The sequence below is a fragment of the Salvia hispanica genome, chromosome 1, assembly GCF_029641045.1.
Source record: "Salvia hispanica isolate PSC_SH4W2 chromosome 1, Shi_PSC_v1, whole genome shotgun sequence".
Classification (NCBI taxonomy): Eukaryota; Viridiplantae; Streptophyta; class Magnoliopsida; order Lamiales; family Lamiaceae; genus Salvia; species Salvia hispanica.
In genome coordinates this window covers 31310516-31335203 of record NC_142692.1, presented here as the reverse complement: position 1 = coordinate 31335203, position 24688 = coordinate 31310516, and the positions used below count along the sequence as shown (strand labels likewise).

At 35.9% G+C, this 24688-nt stretch overlaps 4 protein-coding genes across 4 annotated transcripts; 3 read left to right on the top strand and 1 right to left on the bottom strand.

The window, feature by feature from the left end:
* Nucleotides 1–552: 552 nt before the first annotated feature.
* Nucleotides 553–9513, bottom strand: LOC125221585 (pre-mRNA-processing factor 39-1-like). The gene is made up of 14 exons (XM_089062710.1): nt 9360–9513; nt 8036–8494; nt 6887–6990; nt 6490–6719; nt 5724–5891; nt 4927–5278; nt 4295–4438; nt 3480–3632; nt 3282–3398; nt 2730–2810; nt 2381–2530; nt 1728–2018; nt 1340–1444; nt 553–893 (listed from the first exon to the last, which is right to left on the bottom strand). The coding sequence occupies exons 2-14, from the start codon at nt 8466–8468 to the stop codon at nt 795–797; spliced, it is 2427 nt and encodes an 808-aa protein (XP_088918836.1). The 5' UTR covers nt 8469–8494; nt 9360–9513; the 3' UTR covers nt 553–794.
* A 3880-nt stretch (nt 9514–13393) lies between these two features.
* Nucleotides 13394–15317, top strand: LOC125221602 (large ribosomal subunit protein uL14). Its single transcript, XM_048123755.2, has 4 exons — nt 13394–13527; nt 13608–13892; nt 14374–14415; nt 15052–15317. Exons 1-4 carry the CDS (start codon nt 13515–13517, stop codon nt 15132–15134), a joined length of 423 nt encoding a protein of 140 aa, XP_047979712.1. The 5' UTR covers nt 13394–13514; the 3' UTR covers nt 15135–15317.
* Nucleotides 15318–16940: 1623 nt separating this feature from the next.
* Nucleotides 16941–18796, top strand: LOC125221603 (large ribosomal subunit protein uL14). The gene is made up of 4 exons (XM_048123756.2): nt 16941–17058; nt 17151–17435; nt 17863–17904; nt 18555–18796. Exons 1-4 carry the CDS (start codon nt 17046–17048, stop codon nt 18635–18637), a joined length of 423 nt encoding a protein of 140 aa, XP_047979713.1. The 5' UTR covers nt 16941–17045; the 3' UTR covers nt 18638–18796.
* Nucleotides 18797–19497: 701 nt separating this feature from the next.
* LOC125223229 (phosphate starvation response 1) lies at nt 19498–24360 on the top strand. Its single transcript, XM_048126267.2, has 8 exons — nt 19498–19762; nt 20804–21531; nt 21642–21828; nt 21921–21997; nt 22094–22133; nt 22806–22863; nt 23279–23348; nt 23780–24360. Exons 2-8 carry the CDS (start codon nt 20881–20883, stop codon nt 24089–24091), a joined length of 1395 nt encoding a protein of 464 aa, XP_047982224.1. The 5' UTR covers nt 19498–19762; nt 20804–20880; the 3' UTR covers nt 24092–24360.
* Nucleotides 24361–24688: the final 328 nt, after the last annotated feature.

Sequence of the window (24688 nt, the reverse complement as noted above, 5' to 3'; positions counted from 1 at the left end):
ATTATATATCCTAATTGGATCGATCTTCATGATGTCATACTATTTCCTAACGAAATTTCATTATATTTAGACAGAAAGGATAAGAAGGAAGGTTAACATACCAATTAATAGAAAATCGGGGTAATAAAATGAATGCTTGTTTAAGTAGTTTTAGATTTCATTCTGCACAATGTGGTCATAGAACTTTTACAAACAATGGAACAATAAAAGATATTCCTAGTTTAAGTAATGTTTACGTTACACAGCCCAAATTCCATTTATTTGCGAAAGTGATTCAAAATCAATCTTATTCCTTTCGAAAGTAATCAACTGAAAGCCAGCATTAGTAGCATAAAGCTTCCACAATGTTTCTTTAATGATTAGAGAATATTAAGTCCTAAAATAGTTTCAAAAAGTGCAAAGTTAAGAGACTTCTCATGACAATTTTTTAGACTGACAATTAAATTCTTAAAGTTCAAGAACGATTTATCATGTGATCCACTCTAAACCAAAATAGGATCTTGGTACATATTTGCTTTACTTTTATTTTACTATTATTAAATAGCCAGAAAATGTGTTAAATTGTAGTAAATGGAATTAATCCTCAGGACATAAGTATCTGAAGAGAAAGGAGTTATATTACACTGAGATCGTCTAAATATAAGCTATATATATCTACTAAGTATTTTGCCTACGAGCTGACAACTTAAAACCCCATTCATAGCACACATAAAACTCATCGTATTAGTCCTTATACCTTGCAACCGACCTACGAATCAAATTACACAGCAAAATTGGACCTATCCATTGCTTCCTCAGTAATAACCGGTGTAGTATCCAGCAGAGGGTGCGGCAGCAGCAGCAGGAACTTGCTGGGCCGGAGTTGCAGCTACAGCAGGCTGTGCATAAGCCGGCTGGATTAAAAGGCAAAATAGAAATTAATCGACTTCACAGCAGAACAGAAAATTATCAATCTCCAGCACACACATAACCAGAAACAAGGGGTAACTTTTGTTCAATTTGTAATTAGCTCGACGGCTAATTCAGTTGGATAATCATGTATGTATAGCAATATGCAAGTACTGATGAGATCAATCAAAAGAACAACAACATTAATTTTATCTTTGATATAATCTATCTATCTATATTCCCTTCTCACACACATCTAGGCACGATTTTTTAGCTAAGATCTTGAAAGTGATCACAATTTTGTTGAGGTGGGGCAGGTCACTGATGAAAATTTTCAAAAAAGGCAAAACCATTTCTTTAAAGTGGGAGGTGCGAGGAACACATTAGTGATCACATCAAGAAGAACTAGCCTAACACCTAAAGTAACAAAACAAAAAATCTTGTTTGCTACCTGCACTTGGTAGGTCTGAGGATAAGTTCCATATGCTGTATTTTGAGGAATTGGAACTGATGCTTGAGGATGTGCATAACTTGCTCCATAACCAGCATACGCAGCCTATGCACCGAAGAAAATTAAATATAATAAAGTATACAGCAATTTGCATTATGCAGCAGCTATACGAATGTAGAACCTATTGTAGTGGACAAAATAGGCCAATTACTGTGCTACAGAGTCCTATATGGCTATATGCATTTCTTATATACAAGAAATAAACCACTCGTGCATCATGGAAATGCAGAAAAAATAAGATTGATATACTTATCTCGCTAAAAATGCAGGATGTTTCAGTTTTTAATTTATGCTCTGCATACAAAAAAAAATGAAAACAGTGAAATACCGGTAGTGCATAATTCCACTGTTGTGCCTGAGTTTGTGGGGCTTGAGGCCAAGTTTGAGGTTGTACACCATAACCTGCTGGCCACTGATTTTGTGTACTAGGATACGCACCCTGCACAGAGGGTACAGAAGTCGAAACAAGTGATTTTGCAAGTTTTGTTCTGTCTGAAGCTAAATAGTCCTCGGCATGACGTTTCTTTGACACTGATGTGCTTCTATGGTTCAAGAACAATTTTGAATGTCGGTAATCTGCCTTCTTAACAGACATAGCATCTCCAAACAGATCCAGGAACTGCAAATTTCAAATGTAACGTGAAATTATGGCATGCCCAAATAAGACCTCTCATTCATTAAACCCAAATGGAATCAGAATCTCATTGACAAAATTGAGACATTTGTGCATTGGTAGTGTGAAAATTAAGCAACAAATTTTTAGTTTGCAACATAATGCAGAATAAAGCTACTACAGAGGTGTCAGTATCATTCAAAGTTGAAGAAGTCCACATGGTATAACTTGATTGAAGTCAGACAAACTTATGTAGAACATTGTAGAAACATAGTAGAACATTGGTTAATAATAAAACAAATTAAGAGGCCACATCATAACTGAATTTCAAATTCAAAAAATTGTTTGGAATCTGCAAGATTCATTACCTCCAAGAAAATGCTTGACAGCTCCTCCCGGTCATCAACACTTGCAATACTAGGGTTGTCAGGACTGGGAACTATAAATTTCTCAACCAAAGAATCTAGATATTCTATTTGCTTTGGAAGTGTTTGAACTGACTCTAAGTGTATCATTGCCTGCAAGAATCCAGATATAACAATTGAAACCAAAGGGTAACAGTATGAGTAAAGTTGGAAGACATTTCTTTTTTTTACATATATGTGCACTATCAATTTCTCTCTACATGGTCATTTTCCACTTGTGTGTGTAAGAAAAAGAGAGATACTGAAAGCTAAGTCGCAAAGGACAGATCAAGGAAAGCAGAATGCATATAACCTCCAGAAATGGTTTTGAAAGCGGCACACTCTCTACACCTCGAATAAGAATCTCTCTTGCCTTTTCAACATTGCCAGAAACCTTCAATACAAAATTTAAGAACATTTTAGATGTATAGCACACACAAAAATTTAAACAATCTCCAATGGTAGTCACAACATGTCATAAAAAAGTCAGTGCTTACATTTTAGTGTGAGAATGTTTACTAATATATAGTTTAAAGGGCATGATAAACTGTCTGACGATAATGAAATGAGACATGAGCATTCTAGACAGAGGAAAAGATAGCACTAATCAAACTTGTCATAAAAATGCTGAACATACTGAAACTGAAGTTCAATTCAACAGAACATGGTACTAGAAAATGTAACTACTTTGAACATAAAACAGGTTTAAATGGCCAAAATAACTAAACCTTTTTTCTAGATACAAGTGATATGCATAAAGTAGGAGAATAGTGAACTATAATCACATACACTAGTGCAATAGAAAGAGCACAACTGCATAAGCCAACGAGCACAAGAATGAGTAGTATGAAATTACAAAATGTACCAAGAATATGAAACGTGAGTACTGAGCGAACAACAAAGCCAAAGCTTGGGAATGCTCCTTTCCCTTCTCAATAGCAATTGCCTGTTCATACAAAGAACAAGCATCTTCCAATTTCCCCTGCGAAACAAGAAAATAAGTAAGAAAATGGTAGCAGCATTGCCAACCAGTAAACAGGAAAGCAAAGTCAAGAAATCTTACAAGTCGGTTTTCCATGTTTGCATGCTTTATTACTGCCTCTAGAAGACCAGGTGCAATCCCAGTGTGAACATGTTGATAAGCAGCTCGAGCTCCCGAAATGTCACCATGCTGCTCTTTAAATCGAGCAGCAAAAAGATGGATCTCTGGCTGCCTCTGTGCAAATGTTACATAGTGAAACAACATTAAAACAAATTTCAGCCAACTGACAAGTCTAAATCACTCGATTAATCATTTACAGTAATATTCGTTGAAGTGCTTTTTTATAACTAAAATGAACAGGCACAAGCAATTTTTATAACTCAAGAAGTGCTTTTGTTTCTTCTATTATACAAATCAAACTCCATCTAGTTTTCTAGCCAAACAATTACCAAGCAATTACTTACTCCATCTCAGATACCCCCATCTTCTGGACAGCTTGGGATTCAAAAATTCATAACCTTGCATAAAATATACTGGAGCAATGTGGTTTTCATGACATTATGCACATAACATGGAGTATAACTTAGAGATAGAGACGAAACCCTCGAGCAAATATAAGCAGCAAGAAGTGGCACATACAACTAACATGTTGGATTAAGGAAGAGAACTGATTTAGTACATCATCGCGAACAATAATAGTAAGTACAAGTTCTCATGGCTATCTATATGCATATACTTAATTATTAAAACACGGAAAATGCGATTAAGATCTGTAATCAAATAAAAACATTCTAACGGGATTAAGAAACCATCATATTAGACAATTCAAATAGATCAAAGGCATGAAAAATATATTCTAACTATATAGATAATATCAATAACTTGAGCGATGCTACCTTGACAAACACTAGAGTGGCACGAGCAAGAGCATTTTCCACAAGTTCCATACTACCACTAGCTTCCATGCACAGGACATAACGTATCCAGAATTCAGGGTATCTAGCACATGCTATTAAACACCTTTCGTAGAGCTTAACAACCTGAAAATGTAGATAATGTTACAGATCGAATATCTAGTTCAATATTATGAAAAGGACAAAATGACAAAGGAGTGCGAAGGAGAAATGCACAAGGAATACTCCTCACTGGCGGAAAAAGGGAGGCCCCTCAAATATGAAGGGAGGGACCCTCCTTCACTGACAGATAGATGGTTAGGAAGATAAGAACACACCTGCATGTATAACATTGGAACTTTAAACCATAAATAATGTCATACTACACATCTGAACCCAGAATTTCGACTCACAGATGAGAGTTTGAGTACTTAGCCTTATCGAAAGCAAATGGAAGGCCCATGCTTTCGTCCAAGTTCAATATCCCTTTTTTAAAGAAGCTTCTCCAACGGTTTAGCCAATAAAGCATATGACGCGGCAGATACTACTTAACTGTAAGTCAATGTATAACAAGGACAACTAAAACTACATGCCAAAAATATTAGAAAATGTCCAAATTAAACACACTTAGATACCTTATTGAAGTCATCTCCACCTTCTGTGAAATCAAGATAATTATGCCAATTTTCAAGCTCCGCAACATTGAGAGGCCTCACGTGGAAATAGGGCCTCCTGATTGCTGTTTCAAAACCAATGATCTTAAAATCGAATTCTTTAGCTTTCTTATACATCTCTTCCCTAATAGCAATGTACTTCTCCAATTCCTCAGCATCTTTCAAGCTTGCGTTTACAGCCGTAGATGATTGTTCTGCAGCATCAGGAGGAACCTCTCCCTCATTTACTTGAGAATCTGTATCAGCAATGACAGGTGCCTCCTCAGCCGTTCGCAACTCAGACAGAGGACGACTAGCAACCAACTCTTTAAACCTGTAATAACATGTGCATGGATATCCCACACAGGGGTCAAATTATCAGTCATGAAGAATAAACCCACAACACAATTATAATTTACAATGTGTATACTGAATACAAATAAGCTCAAAGCCACTTCAGGTACTAAATTGAATGCTAGTTAACTCTTAATCCATGTAAAGGAAGATTTAAAACAAAAACACAAGACTAAGGAAAGCAGAATCAGGAGAATGATTCAGTTTCAATTTTGTTTCAACTGCGATACAAGTAAAAACTTCCACAACCAACATTCAAGTGGAACTACTACTTAGTAAAATTGAGGAGCATTGGATCAAGAAAATGAACTAACAGAAGGTTGACTTGACAAAAATATAACTAACCTTCACTTCATAGCACGTTCAATTACTATCATACTATGAAACAAACATTAAACCTAACAAGTGTATGTGCAAATTATTACCCTTCAAAATAGCGATCCAGCTGCTGATTTGGAATCTCTAACACCCTTGTATAAATTGTGGCAACACGGGACCAATCTTGTTGTGAAATTTCATACTCTATGTATTTGTCCCAGAGTGGGAAGCACAAATAATCTGTTCCAACATAAGCTAATGCTCTTTCAAATAGCCTGAAACATCATAACAGTATGTGAAGTAAAACTCAGTAAAGATGCAAGATAACCAACAATCCCCCACAAAAGCATAAGCAGACTAGTATCAACAAGGAACTATTCACTCAAAGAGCAGTTGAGAATTCCAAATCAACAAATTATGCTGTTCATTTACCTTCCTCGACAGAATCTTACACAGCTTGTCAAGGATGAGAGATACAGGCCATCTTAGCCCTACTTTGCGAAAGCTTGAGTAGAATTGTGTTTTGAAACACCTCATGTGCAATGGTTAAAAAAAGAAAAATTTCTTGAAAAATTACATTACTAACCCTAGGGAGAAGTATGACTGGAAGGCTGCCGAGGCCATGTTACATTTGAATCCCATAAACTCAGCTACTAAATAGTAGCAGTCAAGCAGAGAAAGCAAGGGTTTGCACATCAGGAAAAAATTAACTTGTCTAATGTGCACTCCCTAGTCCCTACAAACCTTAACACCCCAGACTTCAGTAACGGCTGTTGCAGATGGCTGAAAGCATGTTAGAGTGCGACAGAATATCACTTCAACACTAAATAACAACACACAGCTTGAATGACATAGTGGTTTTTAAGGATTTACCTTCTGATAGTGTCAGCATCTCCATAAGTGCCAATAGCGAAGACACAATAGTGCAACCACATGTCCACAGAGTAGGTAACTCCTTGAACAGCTCGTTCATAAATCTCTGCAACTTTGTCCACAGAGCTGAGTCGTGCCTCATGATCAGCATACTTCTTCCAGTAGCCATAGCATAGAGGAAATTCCGCCAAAAATGTATCATAAACTTTTCGAATCTTTGAAATATTGCCCTGATTGAGGAACTAGCACAGTTAGTTTCATTTGACATAAATCATAATGGAACAGGAAGGGGAATCCCCAAACCATCATGAGGCAGTAACTAAATATCAAGTTGATCTATTAAAAACAGTATGCAGAAGATCATTAAAAACCTGAAAATTGAATTGATCAGACATACCTCTGATGTTCTCTCTGTTTCGTCAATTAAAGTAGTCCAAGCATCAAAGTCCAAAGAATTAGTTGTTACTATGCTCCATAACCTTTCTTCTTCTGCGCTGAGGGCTGACAGAGAAATTTCAAACATGAATCAACACTCCATCAAAAACAATATTTGTTCAATTGTGCATTGCAAGGAAAGTGTTTACAAATACACCATTGTTAAATAAGATTAATTATTTTCATGGGATGAAACTTTTCATCTCCAGAACAGATTATCAAAACCTTACATGTGGAAAATTTTGAGCCATCTCATGTAACGAAACAAGTTTGCAGTTGAGATTAAATGCATCACAGCGGTGGGAAATATCAAACTATGGGTACATAGAATAGACCAACAAATTACCAAGGAAGCAATAACAGAGCCATGCAAATACTACATCATACAGAAATAAATTATGCCTTTTCATCAAGTTCACCGCCACTACCAAGTACCAACATTATATGTCCAAATATGGGGAATTTACTCAAACTTAACAGTTTATCCAACTAAAAGCCAAAAAAGCCTGAGACATTATGATCTTAAGAATTCAATTAGATAAAAACAGAAACACTAAGCAAACACCCTTCCAAAGATTTCAAAATGAGGAAAAACTTGTCAGTCCTACTGCCTTTAAAAGTTCTTTTACATTGAACACCTAAATCCAGAAGAAAACAATGTAATCAATCCCGTATGGTGGCTTATGGCGGTCCGTCCGAAAACCGCCACAGGGATATGGCGCATTGGTATAGCGGTATATGGCGGTCAATAATTAAATAAATAAAATAATACTCATATAGTTATATATAATTCAAAAATTAGGAGTAATATAAATATAACTTCTAAAACTCTTAAAACAATTAATAAAGCATAACATACAGCTCTAAACCCCATGTTTCTTGCATAATGCCCCATTCCTAAATGTAGTACACACCGCAACGTTGTCAAATAGTGGATATGGTGGTTCCATAGCACTATGGCGTTTCCACCAGCAAACGCCGCGCCATAGGCCATAGCGCCATGGCGCCGCCATATCCGCTATTTGACAACATTGCAATAAAATCAGATTATTGGAATAGAGTAACCTAGCCTCTACTCTACTCAGTAAAGTTTTAAATTATTATAGAATACCAGAAACATCTGAAGGTTGATGCATAGCAGCAGATCCAGTAACATCAGCTGAAGCAACCCCATTTTCAGAAATAATACTGGCTGCTCCATCCCTGGTCATGCTATCGCCATTGCCGAGTGAAGCATCATAAACAGAAACTTGAGTTGCATTTGCTGACGAGTTTGCAAGACCGGTCAAATTTTCACCAGCATCATAGGCCATTGTAACAGGGGTTTCTTGCTGGGAAACATTTTCTAGCACCACATGAGTACTCCCAGCATCTGCATTCACTCCACTGGATGAAGAAACTATTTCTCCTGTATTAGATATGCCACCAGGAGCAGCATTTTCAGTTTCTGGAAGAATGGAACCAGCTGCATCAGAAGTATTAACACTAGCAACATTCTGAGCTACAGAAGATGCTTGTTCCATCATGGTTTGACTGTCGCCCATAATACCAAGTTAGTGCCCACAAATAACTGCATAAAGTACAAGTAGCTTTTGTTAAATGAGCTACTGGTTCAGTAAAATATTGCACTCGCTGATAAAGATTTGATGAACCATGATCCTCTGATTTCGCTAGCATAATGAGTCAAGCTTATAAGTTATAACCAAGAGTAATAAATTCATAACGTTGTGTTTTGAGGCAGTTCATTTCACCAAAGAAATATGCAAAACCATATAACTAAGACTCCAGTATCCATAACAAATTTCTTTGAGCACATAACACCTGCCAACAGAAATAACCAATGAACTCACGCCACTATCTGAGAAATGGAAAATATAGCTTTATTCCATGTAAAAAAGCATGAACATCAACCGAAGCTGCCACATCCGTAGAGAAACTCTCAGTTAACGGTATAGCTTTGCAGTATACATTTCAGCTTTCCCAACAGACTAGTGAATCATCAGCCATCCATTAAGTATTACAGCAAATCACACAATAATACTAACACATTTGGCTCTGCTGACATATGGAGGTTCAGGAAAGAAGTTCACAAAAGAACTTCAAGTTTCATACTAATCCAAACCAGAAAAGCAAACTATCATATACTCTTGAATCCTGACAGCCGTCCTCACAAACAACTTGGTTCGTTTTCAAACCATATCACCAGAAACCACCCATCAACTACATAATTAGGAATTCGTGCATAAAACCCTAATTAGCACAATCCACAAGAAAAAAAAACGCATAAATAAAAAAAATATAGAGGTCATTAAGTGAAAAGGCACAAAACCAATCAACTATTTACGAAAACTAGTGACCTACCCACGGATTTGCAATAATCGAGCTACCAAAGTCGTGGATAAATTGAAAAATAAAAACAAGTCATTTTAACAAACCTGCAAACGGATAAGAGGACGAGCTATCTCCAAGCTTTCCAAACCCGAGATTCAGAACAAGAACTCCGAATTTTAGCTCACACAACGGGGAAAAGAAGACCGGAAAAGGAAAAATCGGAGCTTTTGATTGTGCAGTTTCAAGTTTGGAAGCGGAAAACACAACAGAAATGATATGGACTACGGTATGGATATTGGGCTCTTCGCGAAGAGCCCAGCCCAACTAAATGCTTGTGCTATATACTCCATATATATTTATATAGCAAACAGCCCAATTAAAAGTTTGTGAGTATAATTTCTTTTTCATAAAAATATAATACTCCTGCTAAAGAGCAAAGGTCAAATATGGTCCTAAACATATGGTCGTTTTATCAATTTGGTACTAAACATTATCTTTTTTATTATTTGGTCCCTCACAAATGAGCTCGGGCCGAAATCGATCCTAAATTGACAGAACCGTTAAAAGTAACGGTCAAACAAGGTGTTTAGCCGATTTTGACCAAATTAAATATGTTTATCAGATTTTTTATTTATTTCAAATATACAAATTATTATTCTAAAATAATTTAAAGTAAAAAATTAAAACCTCCTCCTCCAAATTCAACAGCCCGCCGCTGTTGTCATCGGCTGACGCCGCCGCTGCGCCGACCGCCGTCGCCGTCGCCGTCGCCGTCGGGAGGTAAGATTATTTCATTTTCAACTTTGTAAAACAAGTTTCTAAGTTATAAACTTGTTTCATCAGCCCCCAAATCAAAGCTCCTCAAGGAGGTGAACTCCACAACGGTTGTCCTCCCTCCGTCATCGTCGCTCCGACGCCACGCCGGCGGTACTCCTATGGTTCAGGCCTCCGTCGGCTGAGGTTCATCTCCAATTCGAAGAGATCCTCCCCCAATTCGACCAATTCGGAAATCCCCAAATTTCAAACTCTTCAAATCCGCTGCCTTCGTCACCGGTCACCACCAATGATCGCTGCCTCACCCTCACCGGACATCACTGTCGCTCAGCCGCTGCCGCTGCTCCACGGCGATTTCGTGTCGCCGTTGTTGGGAGAGCACAGTCGCAACCTCCATGCCGTCAGCGACCGCCGTCGCCGTCCCGGCTGCTGCTCGCTCTTGATCAGAACGTCGTCGCTGGTCTACGATGCCGCTGCTGCACTGTCGAAAGTCTGGTAGAGCCGTTGCCGCCGCTGAGCTGCCGGACAGAAACTTCAAAGTTAGAAGCGGCGGGCTGTTGAGTTTGGAGGATGAGGTTTTAATTTGTTACTTTAAATTATTTTAGAATAATAAATTTTTATATTTGAAATAAATAAAAAATCTGATAAAAATATTTAATTTGGTCAAAATCGGCTAAACACCCTGTTTGACCGTTACTTTTAACGGTTCTGTCAATTTAGGACTGATTTCGGTCCGAGTTCATTTATGAGGGACCTAATAATAAAAAAGATAATGTTCGTGACCAAATTGATAAAACGACCATACGTTTAGGACCACATTTGGCCTTTACTCTACTACTAAATGTTCGTGAGTATATAACAATTACAAGTGCGTGGGTTTCAATTTGAGTATTTCAACTTGATATGCACCAGCGTGTGATTAATGTGATTTGAAATATTGTTGTCTTCTATTGTCTGGTTAGATGACTTTGAACTTGAGATTGTGTAGACATATGAACAATGAACCTTAGATTTGAATGTCTTCGTCTAGGTCTCTAGGATGACGAGTCATTTGTTCTAGAGTCCATGACTCCATGTAGAGTATGGTAGAATGGAGGAAAATGGAAATAGTATACTTGAGCTACTGATAATGGCTAGTTGGACATATATTGTGATATTAGAGTGGTTTTAGTTATTATAGTTCACATGTGCATGTGGCAAAAAAATTTATCATGTATTACTACTTATTTTGCCAGTTAACTGTTCCATTTGGATCACAACGGATTTTTGAAAAATGTAGAAAAAAGGAGGGAAATTAAGTAGTGAAACGTGTACAAATTTTATATACTAACCACTTATAAATTGCGGAGTGTAATAAATTAAGGGAGTGTGAAAGTGAAACGACTTATTAGTATAAAAAAATAAATAAAACATGTAATGCTAGTAAAACATATGAAATGACAAAATATACTATTCTCGTCCAATTTAGGATGATTCATTTTCATTTTTTTTTTAAATTATCTCTATTTTTTTATATTAAAATACTTAATCTCATACTATTCGATATAAAGTGCTAATCTTAAAGTACACAAAATCTTTTCTCAAATTCAAAGAGTAATATTTGTGTTCACATAAAATATGCATAAGTTAAATATCAAAGAATAGATATTATTAAACGAGAGCATCACGAATTAGAAGTAATTAGAGACAGGGAGTGATCAATTGCTAACTCGTCCCTTAGTTGCTAACTATAACTAATTTAAGACCATAAGATTTTAGAAATCTTGTGGTCTACAATTTGCCATGTGTAATTTCGTTTTTCATTTTTTGATATTAAAAAGATAATAGCAATTATCAAATTTAGGGTTTAGAAATACAATGTCAATACAGTGTATGATATACATCAACACGAAGACATAATAATGCCAACACAATTTCATATTGACATTTTACAAGCATAATATTGACATATTATGTAAGGTGTATTGACATAAATCTGTTCGTCAAAAAAACGAAAATTCAAAAAAAAAATCAAATTTTTTTCAAATTTTGGCGTCGGAACATATGCATGTAGTATATCGTTAGAATCCTTATAAAATTATCTTTAATCTGATATATGTTATATGAATTTAAAGTTTTGGGATTTCTTTTAAAAGGACATTAATACCCCTATTGATATTTATTAGAATTAATCCTATAGTCTTATTGACGTTTTTGTTGATCGTATTGACATTTTGTGGTTGATGATCTAGGCCTTTAATTTGAATATCTAATGGCTATTATTGAGTTGTAGTTAGCAATTAAACATTGAGTTAGCAATATAATACTCCCCATTAGAGACAATTGTATATAATTATATAAGCAGGGGAGTGATCAACTGCTAACTCATCCCTTAGTTGCTAACTACAACTAATTTAAAACCTTAAGATTTTAGAAATCTTGTGGTCTACAATTTGCCATGTGTAATTTCGTTTTTCATTTTTTGATATTAAAAAGATAATAGCAATTATCAAATTTAGGGTTTAGAAATACAATGTCAATACAGTGTATGATATACATCAACACGAAGACATAATAATGTCAACACAATTTCATATTGACATTTTACAAGCATAATATTGACATATTATGTAAGGTGTATTGACATAAATCTGCTCGTAAAAAAAAATGAAAATTTAAAAAAAAAATCAAATTTTTTTCAAATTTTGGCGTCGGAACATATGCATGTAGTATATCGTTGGAATCCTTATAAAATTATCTTTAATTTGATATATGTTATATGAATTTAAAGTTTTGGGATTTCTTTTAAAAGTTAGTTATAACTAACTTGACATTAATACCCCTATTGATTTTTATTGGAATTAATCCTATAGCCTTATTGACGTTTTTTTGTTAATCGTATTGACATTTCGTGGTTGATGATCTAGGCCTTTAATTTGAATATCTAATGAATATTATTGAGTTGTAGTTAGCAATTAAGTATTGAGTTAGCAATATAACACTCCTCTATATAAGCATTACACAGTGATTAGTAAATATTTAGCTACCCATCACATCAATAGTGAGGAGCTTATTAGTATTTCGTTTGACGAATAATAATATATGCGCATATTGTGGAGATTTAGCTACTTGATGTCATGAAAATCATTTACTTAGATAATTTAGTAACTGAAATTTCTTTTTTACGAATGTAAGTTACTTATATTACTTGCTGAGTGGGTATAAATACAACCAATAACATCGTAATTTTAACTTGCCTCGAATTATATGATCGTGATGGATTCGATTTTAGACTTTATTCAACGGAGCCTCCTACATTTTGTGTAAGAGTTAGAAATGTGGTTCCAAGATCCAACTATATGAAGAGTGTTCATATGTAGCATTGGATTAGGCCCAAAGCCCAAAGCCCAAGAAATTTAGAGAAATAAACCCTAGCCCATATTCTACTTGACGTACAAAACCATAGCGCCTCCTCATTCTTCACTTGTTTCCAAAGGCCTACGAAAATGTCGAAGCGAGGTACGATCGGCAGATCAACTATCTGATTTATTCAAATTGCCCAATTGTATGGTGCTCATATCTTGATTGTGTGGCCGCAGGGCGTGGAGGATCCGCCGGGAACAAGTTCAGGATGTCGCTCGGTCTGCCGGTGGCGGCGACGGTGAATTGCGCCGACAACACCGGCGCCAAGAACCTCTACATCATTTCGGTGAAGGGGATCAAGGGTCGCCTCAACAGGCTGCCCTCCGCCTGCGTCGGCGACATGGTTATGGCGACCGTGAAGAAGGGGAAGCCCGATCTTCGTAAGAAGGTTATGCCCGCCGTCATCGTCCGCCAGCGCAAGCCGTGGCGCCGAAAGGACGGAGTCTTCATGTACTTCGAAGGTAATTTTAAGTATTTAACCCTCTTTTCAAGCCTCTGTTGGTAATACTTCAATGATTTAATTGCTTGCTGAATTTCAATCATGATATTGCCTTTAATTTTTAGCTAGTTGATTCCCTGTTAAGCTAGAGCTTTGGTATTATCCTGGATATTTAGATTTCCTTTAGCAAATACCATAATGCCTATCTTGATGTTCATCTAGCACTCAGAGTCATCCTTGGATATTCCTCTTATTGCACTGGCTAATTCAGTCATCACCGAAATAAATGCTAGCGAGTGGAATTTTGAAATACTAAGCATTTTAGTTTGGTTGCTAACACTGTAACATAACTATTTTTAATGAGTTAGAGCTTATCTGCATTTTTGCCTATCATATATCATACCAATGGCCTGTTTTACTCACCGGTTTGCCTACCATCTAGATAAGTTAAATTTGAGTGACAAACATGCATCTTACCAATTGCCTATTTTCTCTACTTGCAGATAATGCTGGGGTTATTGTGAATCCTAAGGGTGAAATGAAAGGTATGCATTAAAGTTCCTTGATCTAAACTTCATTCTATTTGAACATGTGAGCATGCGTGTTCTGGGTGCCTGTTACATGGTATGCAATTATTTTGAGATCCAAATCTTCATTCATTCCATCAATGCCGGCAATAAAACTCAGCTGTACCTGTTATATGGTGTTTAACTGTTTATTAAGAATGATGGAATCATTGCCCATACTATGCTCCCAGCCAATCAATCTGTTCTTTTTTGTATTAGTCTTTGCAATGGTGTTTATCAAGAATGATGCAATCATTGCGCAGGAATGCTCCTGCTCAATCAATGTTATTTTTTTGTTTTATGCCCTATAACTCTTCTATTAGTATCATAATAACAACACTACAATTATAGCATCATTCTCTTCTGCTTTATTACAACTTGGAACTTAAGTATTGGTGCTTTAGTATGAATTATTTACACCCTGCAACCCTTCTAGCTCTAACATAAAGAAACCCCAATTATGACATCTCTTTCTCTCCCTCCTCTACACCAAATGTGCATGTGCATGTAATATATTTCAAAACATGCAGGCTTCTCTATTTTAAAAAGGACACAGATTTTATTTATGTGAAGTATGCAGATTTATAATTTTCTGTCTGTGTTTGTTAATTGCAGGTTCAGCCATCACTGGCCCAATTGGAAAGGAGTGTGCGGATCTGTGGCCCAGAATTGCTAGCGCTGCTAATGCCATTGTCTAGAGATTGTGAGCTTCAGTAAAGACTTAAATCCTTGTTTGGTTCTTTTTCCTAGTGTTGACTGATAAAATAGTTTGGAGGAGAGGAAATGAAATATTTTGAGGGCCATGAGATTTTCGAAGGGGTTACATGTTTTCCATATTTGGATAATGTTGGCTTTATGTTAATGAAGTTCTGTTGTTTTAATTGGATGGTCCTTATTTTTGTCATTAATAATTTTATTTAATTAATTTTCAATCCATTTCTCAAGAACATTCAAAAGGGGGATGAATAAAGTTTTATTATGGTAGCCTCCGTTTTGTTGAGTAATTTTATCATGCAAACAAAATATATCAAGTACTCCATATGACAACTTAAAATGCATACAATTAAAATGGAGTATATGGTTAACCTTATCAGTTACAATCTTCGCATAATCACTTCAGTCACTAAGAGCCTCTGCAAAATCCTACTCTGTATTTAACTAGATCATCCGAAGTTTTCAGAAGAGTAGTGATAAATGCCAATACATATTTATATTTAATTATCTATTCATGAATACTGTATAATTTAAAATGAATTATATATTACATGTTAAACTTTTCAATTAAATATATGCCAAAGAGATGAACTATTTTTTATTAGATATCAACATTATTATCTTTAAATAAAATTGAAAATTATGTGTGAATTTATTCTACTAAATCTTTAAAATCAAACTCTTTTAATGATACGTTTTAAAATAGTATAATATGAGTAATTTAGTAAACAAAATGATAGAACTTGTTTAAATAAAATCAATCTAGTTCTGTTTACAATTTTGTGCAATATGTATAAACAATTTATGAACATTTATTTATATTCTTTTTTTAGAATTATTAATACGTAGTACTTATCATTTATGTTGAGGGTTAAAATAAATAAATAAATAATAGAGTTTGCGTATATTATGTTGCAGGTGATTATCTATGTGCATAATGTGATGGTTTAGTCGCTTGATATTATGGAAACCATTTCACATAGTCGAATATCACCTAGTCAATATTAATGTTGCTATATGTGTGGAGTAGCTAGTTGTATGGAGCGATATGTTGCTTGTGACGACAATTCAATAAATACTTGGAGAAAATATCTAATGTGATGTTAATGTACATGACATTAAAATCCTCATTAAGTTCATAATGTAGTAACACTAGATAATCCACTGATGGAGGAAGTTTGTTTTCAGGTGCAACTTACACATTTAAGTTGTTTATTGGCCATAATGCAACCATTAATATCGTAACCTTATATTTCCAACATATTAATTTATAGTGATCAATCATCTCGCTCATAGACATCTTCCTTGTACTACTAAACCCCCTACTTTTTCATGCAAGGATGAGGTTTAAGCTTAAACATGGTTCCCAATGAATCAACCATTGCAAATTTGCAATGAAGTACAAATTGAGGTTCGGATTGCTTGACTAAACTTGTGATATTTGCAATTTGGGATTAAATCTAAAAGAATAGTTTGATGAACACAATGACATTTATTCCCTTGATTACGCTGTTGGTTGACTTGATTCTAGTGAGTAACTGAGAATTTTAACAAAGAACATTCCTTCTAAGAAATAATTTCGTGAGTACATAGTTCAAATTTTGGTCTATATAATTACTAACGCCTTCGTCCATGAAAAATATTTTATTTTAGGCAGTCCATAAAAATTAATATTTATCTAATTTTGATAATTTTTTTCTTTTTATTGAGGTGTGATTTATTTTAAACTAAATCTTTATATTTTACATGATCTTTAGGTTTATCTATTATTATTTAGGCCCAACTCTCTAAGCCCACAGCAAGAAACCCTAGCCCACACTACACGTGCTTGTAATTTCACGTACAAAACCCCAGCTACTCAGTCCTCACTTCCTTTCTAGAGGAGAGCTGCAAAAATGTCGAAGCGAGGTACGGTCGGCCGATCAATTACCGGAATTATTCAAATTGCATACCTCATTGTCCAAATGTATGATGTTCATGTCTTGATTCTGTGGTCGCAGGGCGTGGTGGATCCGCCGGAAACAAGTTCCGGATGTCGCTTGGTCTGCCGGTGGCGGCGACCGTGAATTGCGCCGACAACACCGGCGCCAAGAACCTCTACATCATTTCGGTGAAGGGGATCAAGGGTCGCCTCAACAGGCTGCCCTCCGCCTGCGTCGGCGACATGGTTATGGCGACTGTGAAGAAGGGGAAGCCCGATCTTCGTAAGAAGGTTATGCCCGCCGTCATCGTCCGCCAGCGCAAGCCGTGGCGCCGAAAGGACGGTGTCTTCATGTACTTTGAAGGTAAATTTAAAGTTCACCCTGATTTTTTCGACTTTTCTTTGATTTTTTGTTTACAAGCCTCTGTTGATACAATGATAGCGTTTCATTGCTTTTGTTGAGGTAAAATTATGATCTTTCGCGTAGCTTAAGTGTTTCACTGCTAATCTATAGCTTTGATTTGATATCGGTAACTATTTAAAGATATTTAGATATTTTTGGATATTCACTTGAATTGCATGATTAATTCAGTTTCCTTTGAAATTAAATTTTAGTGAGTGGATTTTAAAATTATAAGCCTTTTAGTTGGTCTGCTAACACTGCAACATAAATTATTTGTATTGAGTTTTTGCATCTGAGATTATTGACCTGTTTGCTTACCATTTATTAGTTAAGTTGAATTTTTAGTGAAAGACATATCCAACCAATGGCCTGTTTTCTCTATTTGCAGATAATGCTGGAGTTATTGTCAATCCTAAGGGTGAAATGAAAGGTATAGTAATTGAAGTTTCTTGGACTAAACATCATTCTATTTGAACAGTTTTTCTGTTTAAAGCATCTAGCCTTTTGTTTGAGAGCATGTATGTGTCTATTATGTGTGTGCCTGTTATATGGTATGCACTTAATATTAGATCCAATTCCCAAATCTTCATTCATTCAATCAACGCCTGCAATAGAGCCCAATGTTGCCATATGTAATGTTGTTTATCATGAATGATGGAATCATTACACATAATATGCTCCTGGCCAATCAATGTGGTTGTTTTTTTGTTTTACGCCCTGTCACTATTCTATTAGTTGCATAACAAAATGTTAATGATGACTTCTATTCTCTCCTACTTTACTCCTTGGAACTTAGGCATTTGTGCCTGAGGATGAACTATTTGCATCCCATAACTCTTCTATCTGTAGCATAATGAACCCCAAATATAACATCTTTTCCCTCCTACTTTACACCTCGGAATGTTGGTACCAATTGCAACATCCTTTTCTCTCCTACTTCACACCTCGGAATGTAGGTGGAGGTGTTTGAGTATGGACTGTTGTTTCAAAACTCGCATGCCTTCTCTATCTTAAATAACACAGGTTTTGGTTGTGAAGCATACAGATTTATAATTTTCTGTCTGCACTTGTTCATTGCAGGTTCTGCCATCACCGGCCCTATAGGAAAGGAATGTGCGGATCTGTGGCCCAGAATTGCCAGCGCTGCTAATGCCATTGTCTAGAGATTGTGAGCTTCAGTTAAATCCTTGTTTTTTTTTCTAGTGTTGACTGACAATAGTTTGGAGGAGATGAAAAGAGATTTTTGAAATGGGTTTAAATGTTTTCATATTTGTATTATGGTGAGTTGGTGACTTTATGTTAATGAAGTTCCGTTGCTTTGATTGGATGGCCCGTTATTTTTGTCACTTCTAATAATTTTATTTGTGCATAAATTTTTCTTGATTCATTTCTCAATCATTCACAAGTATTAAGAGACGAACAAATGTTAACCTAATCAGCTCTGGTCTTTGCAAAATCCTATATTTACCATACAATTAATACTACAATTACATAAACTTAAATGATAGAAGTAGAGCAATAATTGTCAAGAAAGAAAGTTTGGGGAGAGTTGTGACAAATGTAAGTAAAAAATTGTATTGTAATTAGATTTGTCCGTAATGTTGTATACATAATTGGATTTTTAAGTATTTTTGGTTAAAATCTACTATGAGTACGATTCATGAATGCTAAATAATTTAAAGGTAATTATTACATACTCCATCAAGCTTTTCAAATTAAATATATGCGGATTTTGGATATGATTAACTCTTCTATCAGATAGCTACATAATTATCTTACAATAAAATGAAAAATTTAATCTAAATCTTTCAAATCAAATTCTTTTAACGATATCTTTTATAATATTATGTATATACAATTTATTTTAAAATAAATTTTTGATGAAATATATAATTTGATCGAAATATTAATTTCACCATACCAACTATTGTGGGTGTGGGAAAGTCGCATCTCGCAAACTAGAAGGATAAAAATATTGACAAAAGACGATTTTTCTGCAATTTGTATAATTTTAATGGAAAGAAACGAAACTGACAAAACACCAAAATAAAAGCTCACTCCTGACCGTACAATTCCTTTCCGCCACTCGCCAGAGGCCGAACCTCCCGCCAACGGTAGCGCGTGGCGTTCAAAGCCCCGCCGGAGTCACCACGCAAACGCGTATCGTATTACGTTATATTGCTAAGCTATCACGGGATTGTATCTTAGATTTTTTTATTTATCATCGCAATAATTCGAGATGGAACTGCTGTTTCATTGTCAGTTACGATCCCTTTTCTAATCTCTAGGTAAGATATTTTCATCTTTTTTTGCTCCTCAATGATTCTCAACGTTTCAATTCTGGCTGAATATGCTTTAATTCATGTCCTTTGTGAAAAGTTTCCACTGCCACCGACGTCGTTTTTTAGTGAATTTCTGATCACTGTTTCATTGCAAGCGGCGTTTTTGCCTTATTTCTTTTGTCATGGTTTGAGCATTAAGTTTTTGGTGATTATTGTTTAGAATTGATTTTGGAATTGATTTCTGTGATTTGGTAGTGCTAGGACCAGTTGAGTGTTAAACGTGGGCATTATTTTTGGATGAAAGGTGGTGATGCTCATGGTTCTGTGATTGGATTGTGCTGGTTAAGTTATTGAGCGAATGGAGAGGGTGCGTGATTTGTTAGTAACATGTTGCCGTAACAATTGGTCTTTGCATCTCTGCTGGAAGCACTACGCCACTGAGCTTTAGAATCTGTCTTGGTTTTAGAAATGCCTCAGTTAGAGTAATGGAGTGAACTGGTGCATGATTTGTTTCTGTAATTTATTGTCTTTTTGGACCAAGTTTCTGGAAGATGATTATGGACTTTATTGGTTTATCCCAGTTGAAAGATAGCCTCATCTTTGAGCTCTTCATGTTCAACTGCATGCATGATTATTAGATGGATTTCCATCAATGAGCTTTTGATTCACTGTCGAGCCATTATGGTGTCAAAAATGCATTAAGATTTATGGGTATTATTCTTTATTAGACAGTTGGTACTTTTATCCTGTGAGAATAAGCCACAAATAATTAGATGATAGGTTGATACTTGAATTATTAACTTAGTGTGCTGCCCATGAAATTGGTTGATCAATACTGGGTAATGTTTAAGAAGTAAGAACTCCAAACTTTATACTATATGTATCTTTGCTTCCTTGACCTGTACACCGGTTTCCTATTCAGAGTTAATAATGATTATCGAAATTGTCCCTGATTCACAGATTCTGTGTTTTTATTAGTATAACCATTGCATATATGCATTTATGTTTCTGTATATATGATCTTGATGGGTGTTCTTGTGGTATAAGCTTAACAAGGTTGTCAAGGAAAAAGCGCTGCTTGCTAATAACTTACATAGGAGTGACTGTAAACACTCAAGTTATCAATGGAAACAAAACGTGCTTTACCTATTCAAAGATCAGGCCGAAGGCAAATTAGTAGCATTGGGGCCTCAGCATCTCCATCCCCTTCATTTCCTATTCATCCAACTGCTCTGGAAGAGACGTATCCAAGGTTTTCTGAACCGCAGCCAGTTCCTTTAGAGAGGGAACTCATGCAACATCCCCCAGCTGTTGTTTCATCATTCTCTTCCAACGACGGGGCTGTTGGACATATACTTTCTTCTTCATCGGGATTTTCTACCAATCTCCATTTTTCATGCATCCAACAGCAACAAGAAAAGCATGCTAGGCAACTCCCTTTCGTTTCTCAATCAGCAAATAGCGGAAAATCAGTTTTGTCTGTTGATTCTCAACTTATTCAATCTACCGCGTCAAGTCATTTTAACAAAGAGAATAATGACTCTTGGTGCACGGATACAATGCCTGATTTTCTTGATATTCCAATGAGTACAACAATCCAGAGTAGTCAGCTCTATGGAAGTAACAGCAGTGTCATCACCATTCCTCATGAAGATCTAGGTAAACCCAATGATTGGCAAGATTGGGCTGATCAGCTTCTTACTGATAATGATGCTTTGACTGCTGATTGGAGTGAGCTTCTTGCTGATGCAAGTGTTACAGATCAAGAACCAAAGGTAGAGTTTACTTTTGTTCAGCTTGTTTCTGTAATCCTCTTTCAGTAGAGCTGATAAAAAAAGTTTATATATAATCCCTTTTGACATTGTCTTCATATCGGCATTCTCAGCAATGCACTAGTATCTCCAACCAGCAGACTCACATACCCCAACAACTCCCCAGTACACCTGGAGAAATTTGCGCAGGTGGCGCTCAATCATCCTCTAATGCTGCTTCAGGAAAGCAGCGAATGCGTTGGACCCCAGAACTTCATGAGACCTTTGTGGAAGCAGTCGACAAGCTTGGTGGCAGTGAAAGTACTTTAGCCTTCTTGTTTCAGTGCTTCAAACTAGTCTGATATAAAAGCAATTTCTTGCCACTTACAGAAATCATTATATCACTGTTACAGGAGCTACCCCCAAGGGTGTTCTCAAACTAATGAAAGTTGAAGGTTTGACCATCTATCATGTTAAAAGCCATCTACAGGTATGTATTTCTCTGTAGTAAACAGTAATGGCCTTTCTTAAAAGCTGCATACTGAGTGGCTTCTCACTCTTCTTTAATCTGGTTCCTGAATTGCAGAAGTACCGAACAGCTAGATACAAACCAGAGACAACAGAAGGTGTGCATAATATTCCCCCTATTTGTTATATATACCACGATTTCCATGTTTTTTCAATCTTTCCTTTTATTAACACTAAAATTATTGATGTCGAAGCTAGTTTTCAAGAAATGAAGAGTGTCCAATTTTCTTCCATTGGTCATTCTTTGCTGTGGTTCCATAGATGTGGCCATGTGGGAGCATATATCCCATTGTTCTTGGCAATCAAATTATTAGGCTCTTCTATCAATTGTTCTGTAGCATATGTATTAGAATATTTCCGTTGCTTCACTGTAGAAGAAAATAAGTGGATGTTTTCTACCACCTTAAAGTTTTATATCCCAGATGCCATATGCAATTGAAACCATTTTCTGTTTCGTATTGTACACACACTTCGCTTTATCTGTTCCTCAACTTATGTTTCTCCCTGGTAGTTATTTATCTCTACTGCCATGATCAAAATTTTCAGTATCAGCAATGGTTCTCTTCCTTCTTGAAACAAAATTATACTACTATCTAAATAAACAAAAGAGCCTCGTACTCTAATTGCTTTAGGCTGTAAAGTTTGCCTTACTTGCATTAACCTTTACCTCCAAAAATAGATTCTACTAATTTCTCCATATGTTTTGTCTTATGAGTTTTTCTATAAGTTTACCATGGCCTAAGAAAATACCGTGGCTTTTTTTATTGCAGAGGCTTCAGATAGGAAAACTGCCTACGTCGAAGATTTGTCATCCCTGGACTTAAAAACGTGAGTTGAAATCATGCTTGTATCATGTACTTTCTGGAGTTCAATTGTAGTGTGTGTAATTAAGTTTATAACTCCATCTTGTCTGGATGCTCTGGTGAAGTGAAGTTGGTGCACTGATAAAATTAAGTTTATACCTAAATTTGACAAAGTACGGCAGTCGGTTACTGATCATAAGATAAGGTGCTATAAAAGCTTTCAAATAGCTTTCTATGTCATTGTTTCTGCTACTTTATTGTATAACCATACCCAGGTTCTCTGCCTAATGTTTTTGGTATTTAACTAGTAGTCTTCAAATTGTGTAAAAGACTAAATGCTTGAAAATGCTGAGGTTGATATTTTATGTCTGGCTTTTAGCAGCTTTCTATGCCATATGTTTCTGTTGCTGATTATAATGCATTTTTGGCTTTAAAAACAGGGGTATTGAAATCACTGAAGCACTGCGATTGCAGATGGAAGTCCAAAAGCAACTCCACGAACAACTTGAGGTATGGATTTCTTTCTTTGCATAGGTCTTCTCAACATCAAAGATCTACTAAATTGGTTTTGTTAGCCAGTCATGTATGTCATGGAAACTTGAGATGCATGGAGTATCTTCTGATTCCAATGAACTCAATCAACAAATTGATCTGGTGGTTTACTGTTCTGAATTCTGATGTATGTGTAAACAATGGGCATTTCTCAAGCTGGGAACATAATATTGATATTACTATGGAGATAATAGAATAGTTAAAAACATGTTGCACAAGAAATTGTAACTTTGCTCATATTGGTTTTACTTAACTACATGTTCCTGTAGCCCTTAGCATTATTGCATCTCTCAAAATTGTAACTTTCCTTTTTAAATTCGGCTCCCAGGATATGTTAGTCAATACGCCAGGCTTCTCACATAATCTGATTCATCATCTCTATTGTACAGATTCAGAGAAATTTACAGCTTCGGATTGAAGAACAAGGGAAATATCTTCAGTTGATGTTTGAGAAGCAGTGCAAGTCAGGCACAGACTTGCTCAAGGGGGCGTCATCAAGCAGTGAGAATGCTCTGAAGGAGTTGAGAGACGCGCAAAATTCCCTTGCCACAGATAGTTCGGCAGTAGAAGCTAGTACATCCAAAGCACCAGGACAAACTTCTCAGATGGCAGGCGAGAAGCAAAAAGCACCCATAGGCGTGCCCAGCTCACCGCCTCCAAAGCGCACAAAAGTTGACGAGCAAGTCCCTGTGTCGTCCTAGATTGTGGCAATGCACCCCAGTCCGTGAGTAGGGGCAAGAGAGAGCTCACACATGAAGATGTGAAAATTTCATTTTATCTGTCAACGGAACTCAGATGAGAGGCATTGGTTTTTGTTTCCCAATGTCTACTTGATACCAATATTGAAGATTTTGAGTGAACTCTTGATAGGGAGATAAAGCCACCTTTTGTCGAAAGTAATGTCCAAATGCTGGAACCAATGAATAATCCAATCCGAGTCCTATGAATGTGTATTCTTATTCCTTACCAATCTTAAACAATGATTTTTAGAGCATCTACAACAATTTTTCTCAAACTCAAACTTATTTTAGCATAAATGACATTATAAATATTGATTTTACTACAACCAAATTCAAAATAATACTTTTATTCACTTATTTTTATACTTGTTCAATTATACTACATTTTGTCAATAATTTGCATTAAACTAGAAAATATAATAAGATGTGTATTAATATATATTATTCATTGAATAAAAAAAAAAATATACAACTTGGAAATTAAAATGCATTAGACATACTATGAACATTCAAACCTAAACCAAAGTACATTGAAAGAATACAATTACACAAACATAC

Bases quoted from the DNA above. Each gene is read 5' to 3' on its own strand.
- LOC125221585 (XM_089062710.1), bottom strand. From the start codon at position 8,468: ATGGGCGACAGTCAAACCATGATGGAACAAGCATCTTCTGTAGCTCAG. The intron at 4,439-4,926 runs GTATCTAAGTGT...CTACATTTTCAG, and splicing joins GTGGAGATGACTTCAATAAG to GTTGTTAAGCTCTACGAAAG. The intron at 2,531-2,729 runs GTTATATGCATT...GGATTCTTGCAG, and splicing joins TTTCAAAACCATTTCTGGAG to GCAATGATACACTTAGAGTC.
- LOC125223229 (XM_048126267.2), top strand. From the start codon at position 20,881: ATGGAAACAAAACGTGCTTTACCTATTCAAAGATCAGGCCGAAGGCAA. The intron at 21,829-21,920 runs GTACTTTAGCCT...TCACTGTTACAG, and splicing joins CAAGCTTGGTGGCAGTGAAA to GAGCTACCCCCAAGGGTGTT. The intron at 23,349-23,779 runs GTATGGATTTCT...TCTATTGTACAG, and splicing joins AACTCCACGAACAACTTGAG to ATTCAGAGAAATTTACAGCT.
- LOC125221603 (XM_048123756.2), top strand. The intron at 17,436-17,862 runs GTAAATTTAAAG...CTCTATTTGCAG, and splicing joins TGTCTTCATGTACTTTGAAG to ATAATGCTGGAGTTATTGTC. The intron at 17,905-18,554 runs GTATAGTAATTG...TGTTCATTGCAG, and splicing joins TCCTAAGGGTGAAATGAAAG to GTTCTGCCATCACCGGCCCT.
- LOC125221602 (XM_048123755.2), top strand. The intron at 13,893-14,373 runs GTAATTTTAAGT...CTCTACTTGCAG, and splicing joins AGTCTTCATGTACTTCGAAG to ATAATGCTGGGGTTATTGTG. The intron at 14,416-15,051 runs GTATGCATTAAA...TGTTAATTGCAG, and splicing joins TCCTAAGGGTGAAATGAAAG to GTTCAGCCATCACTGGCCCA.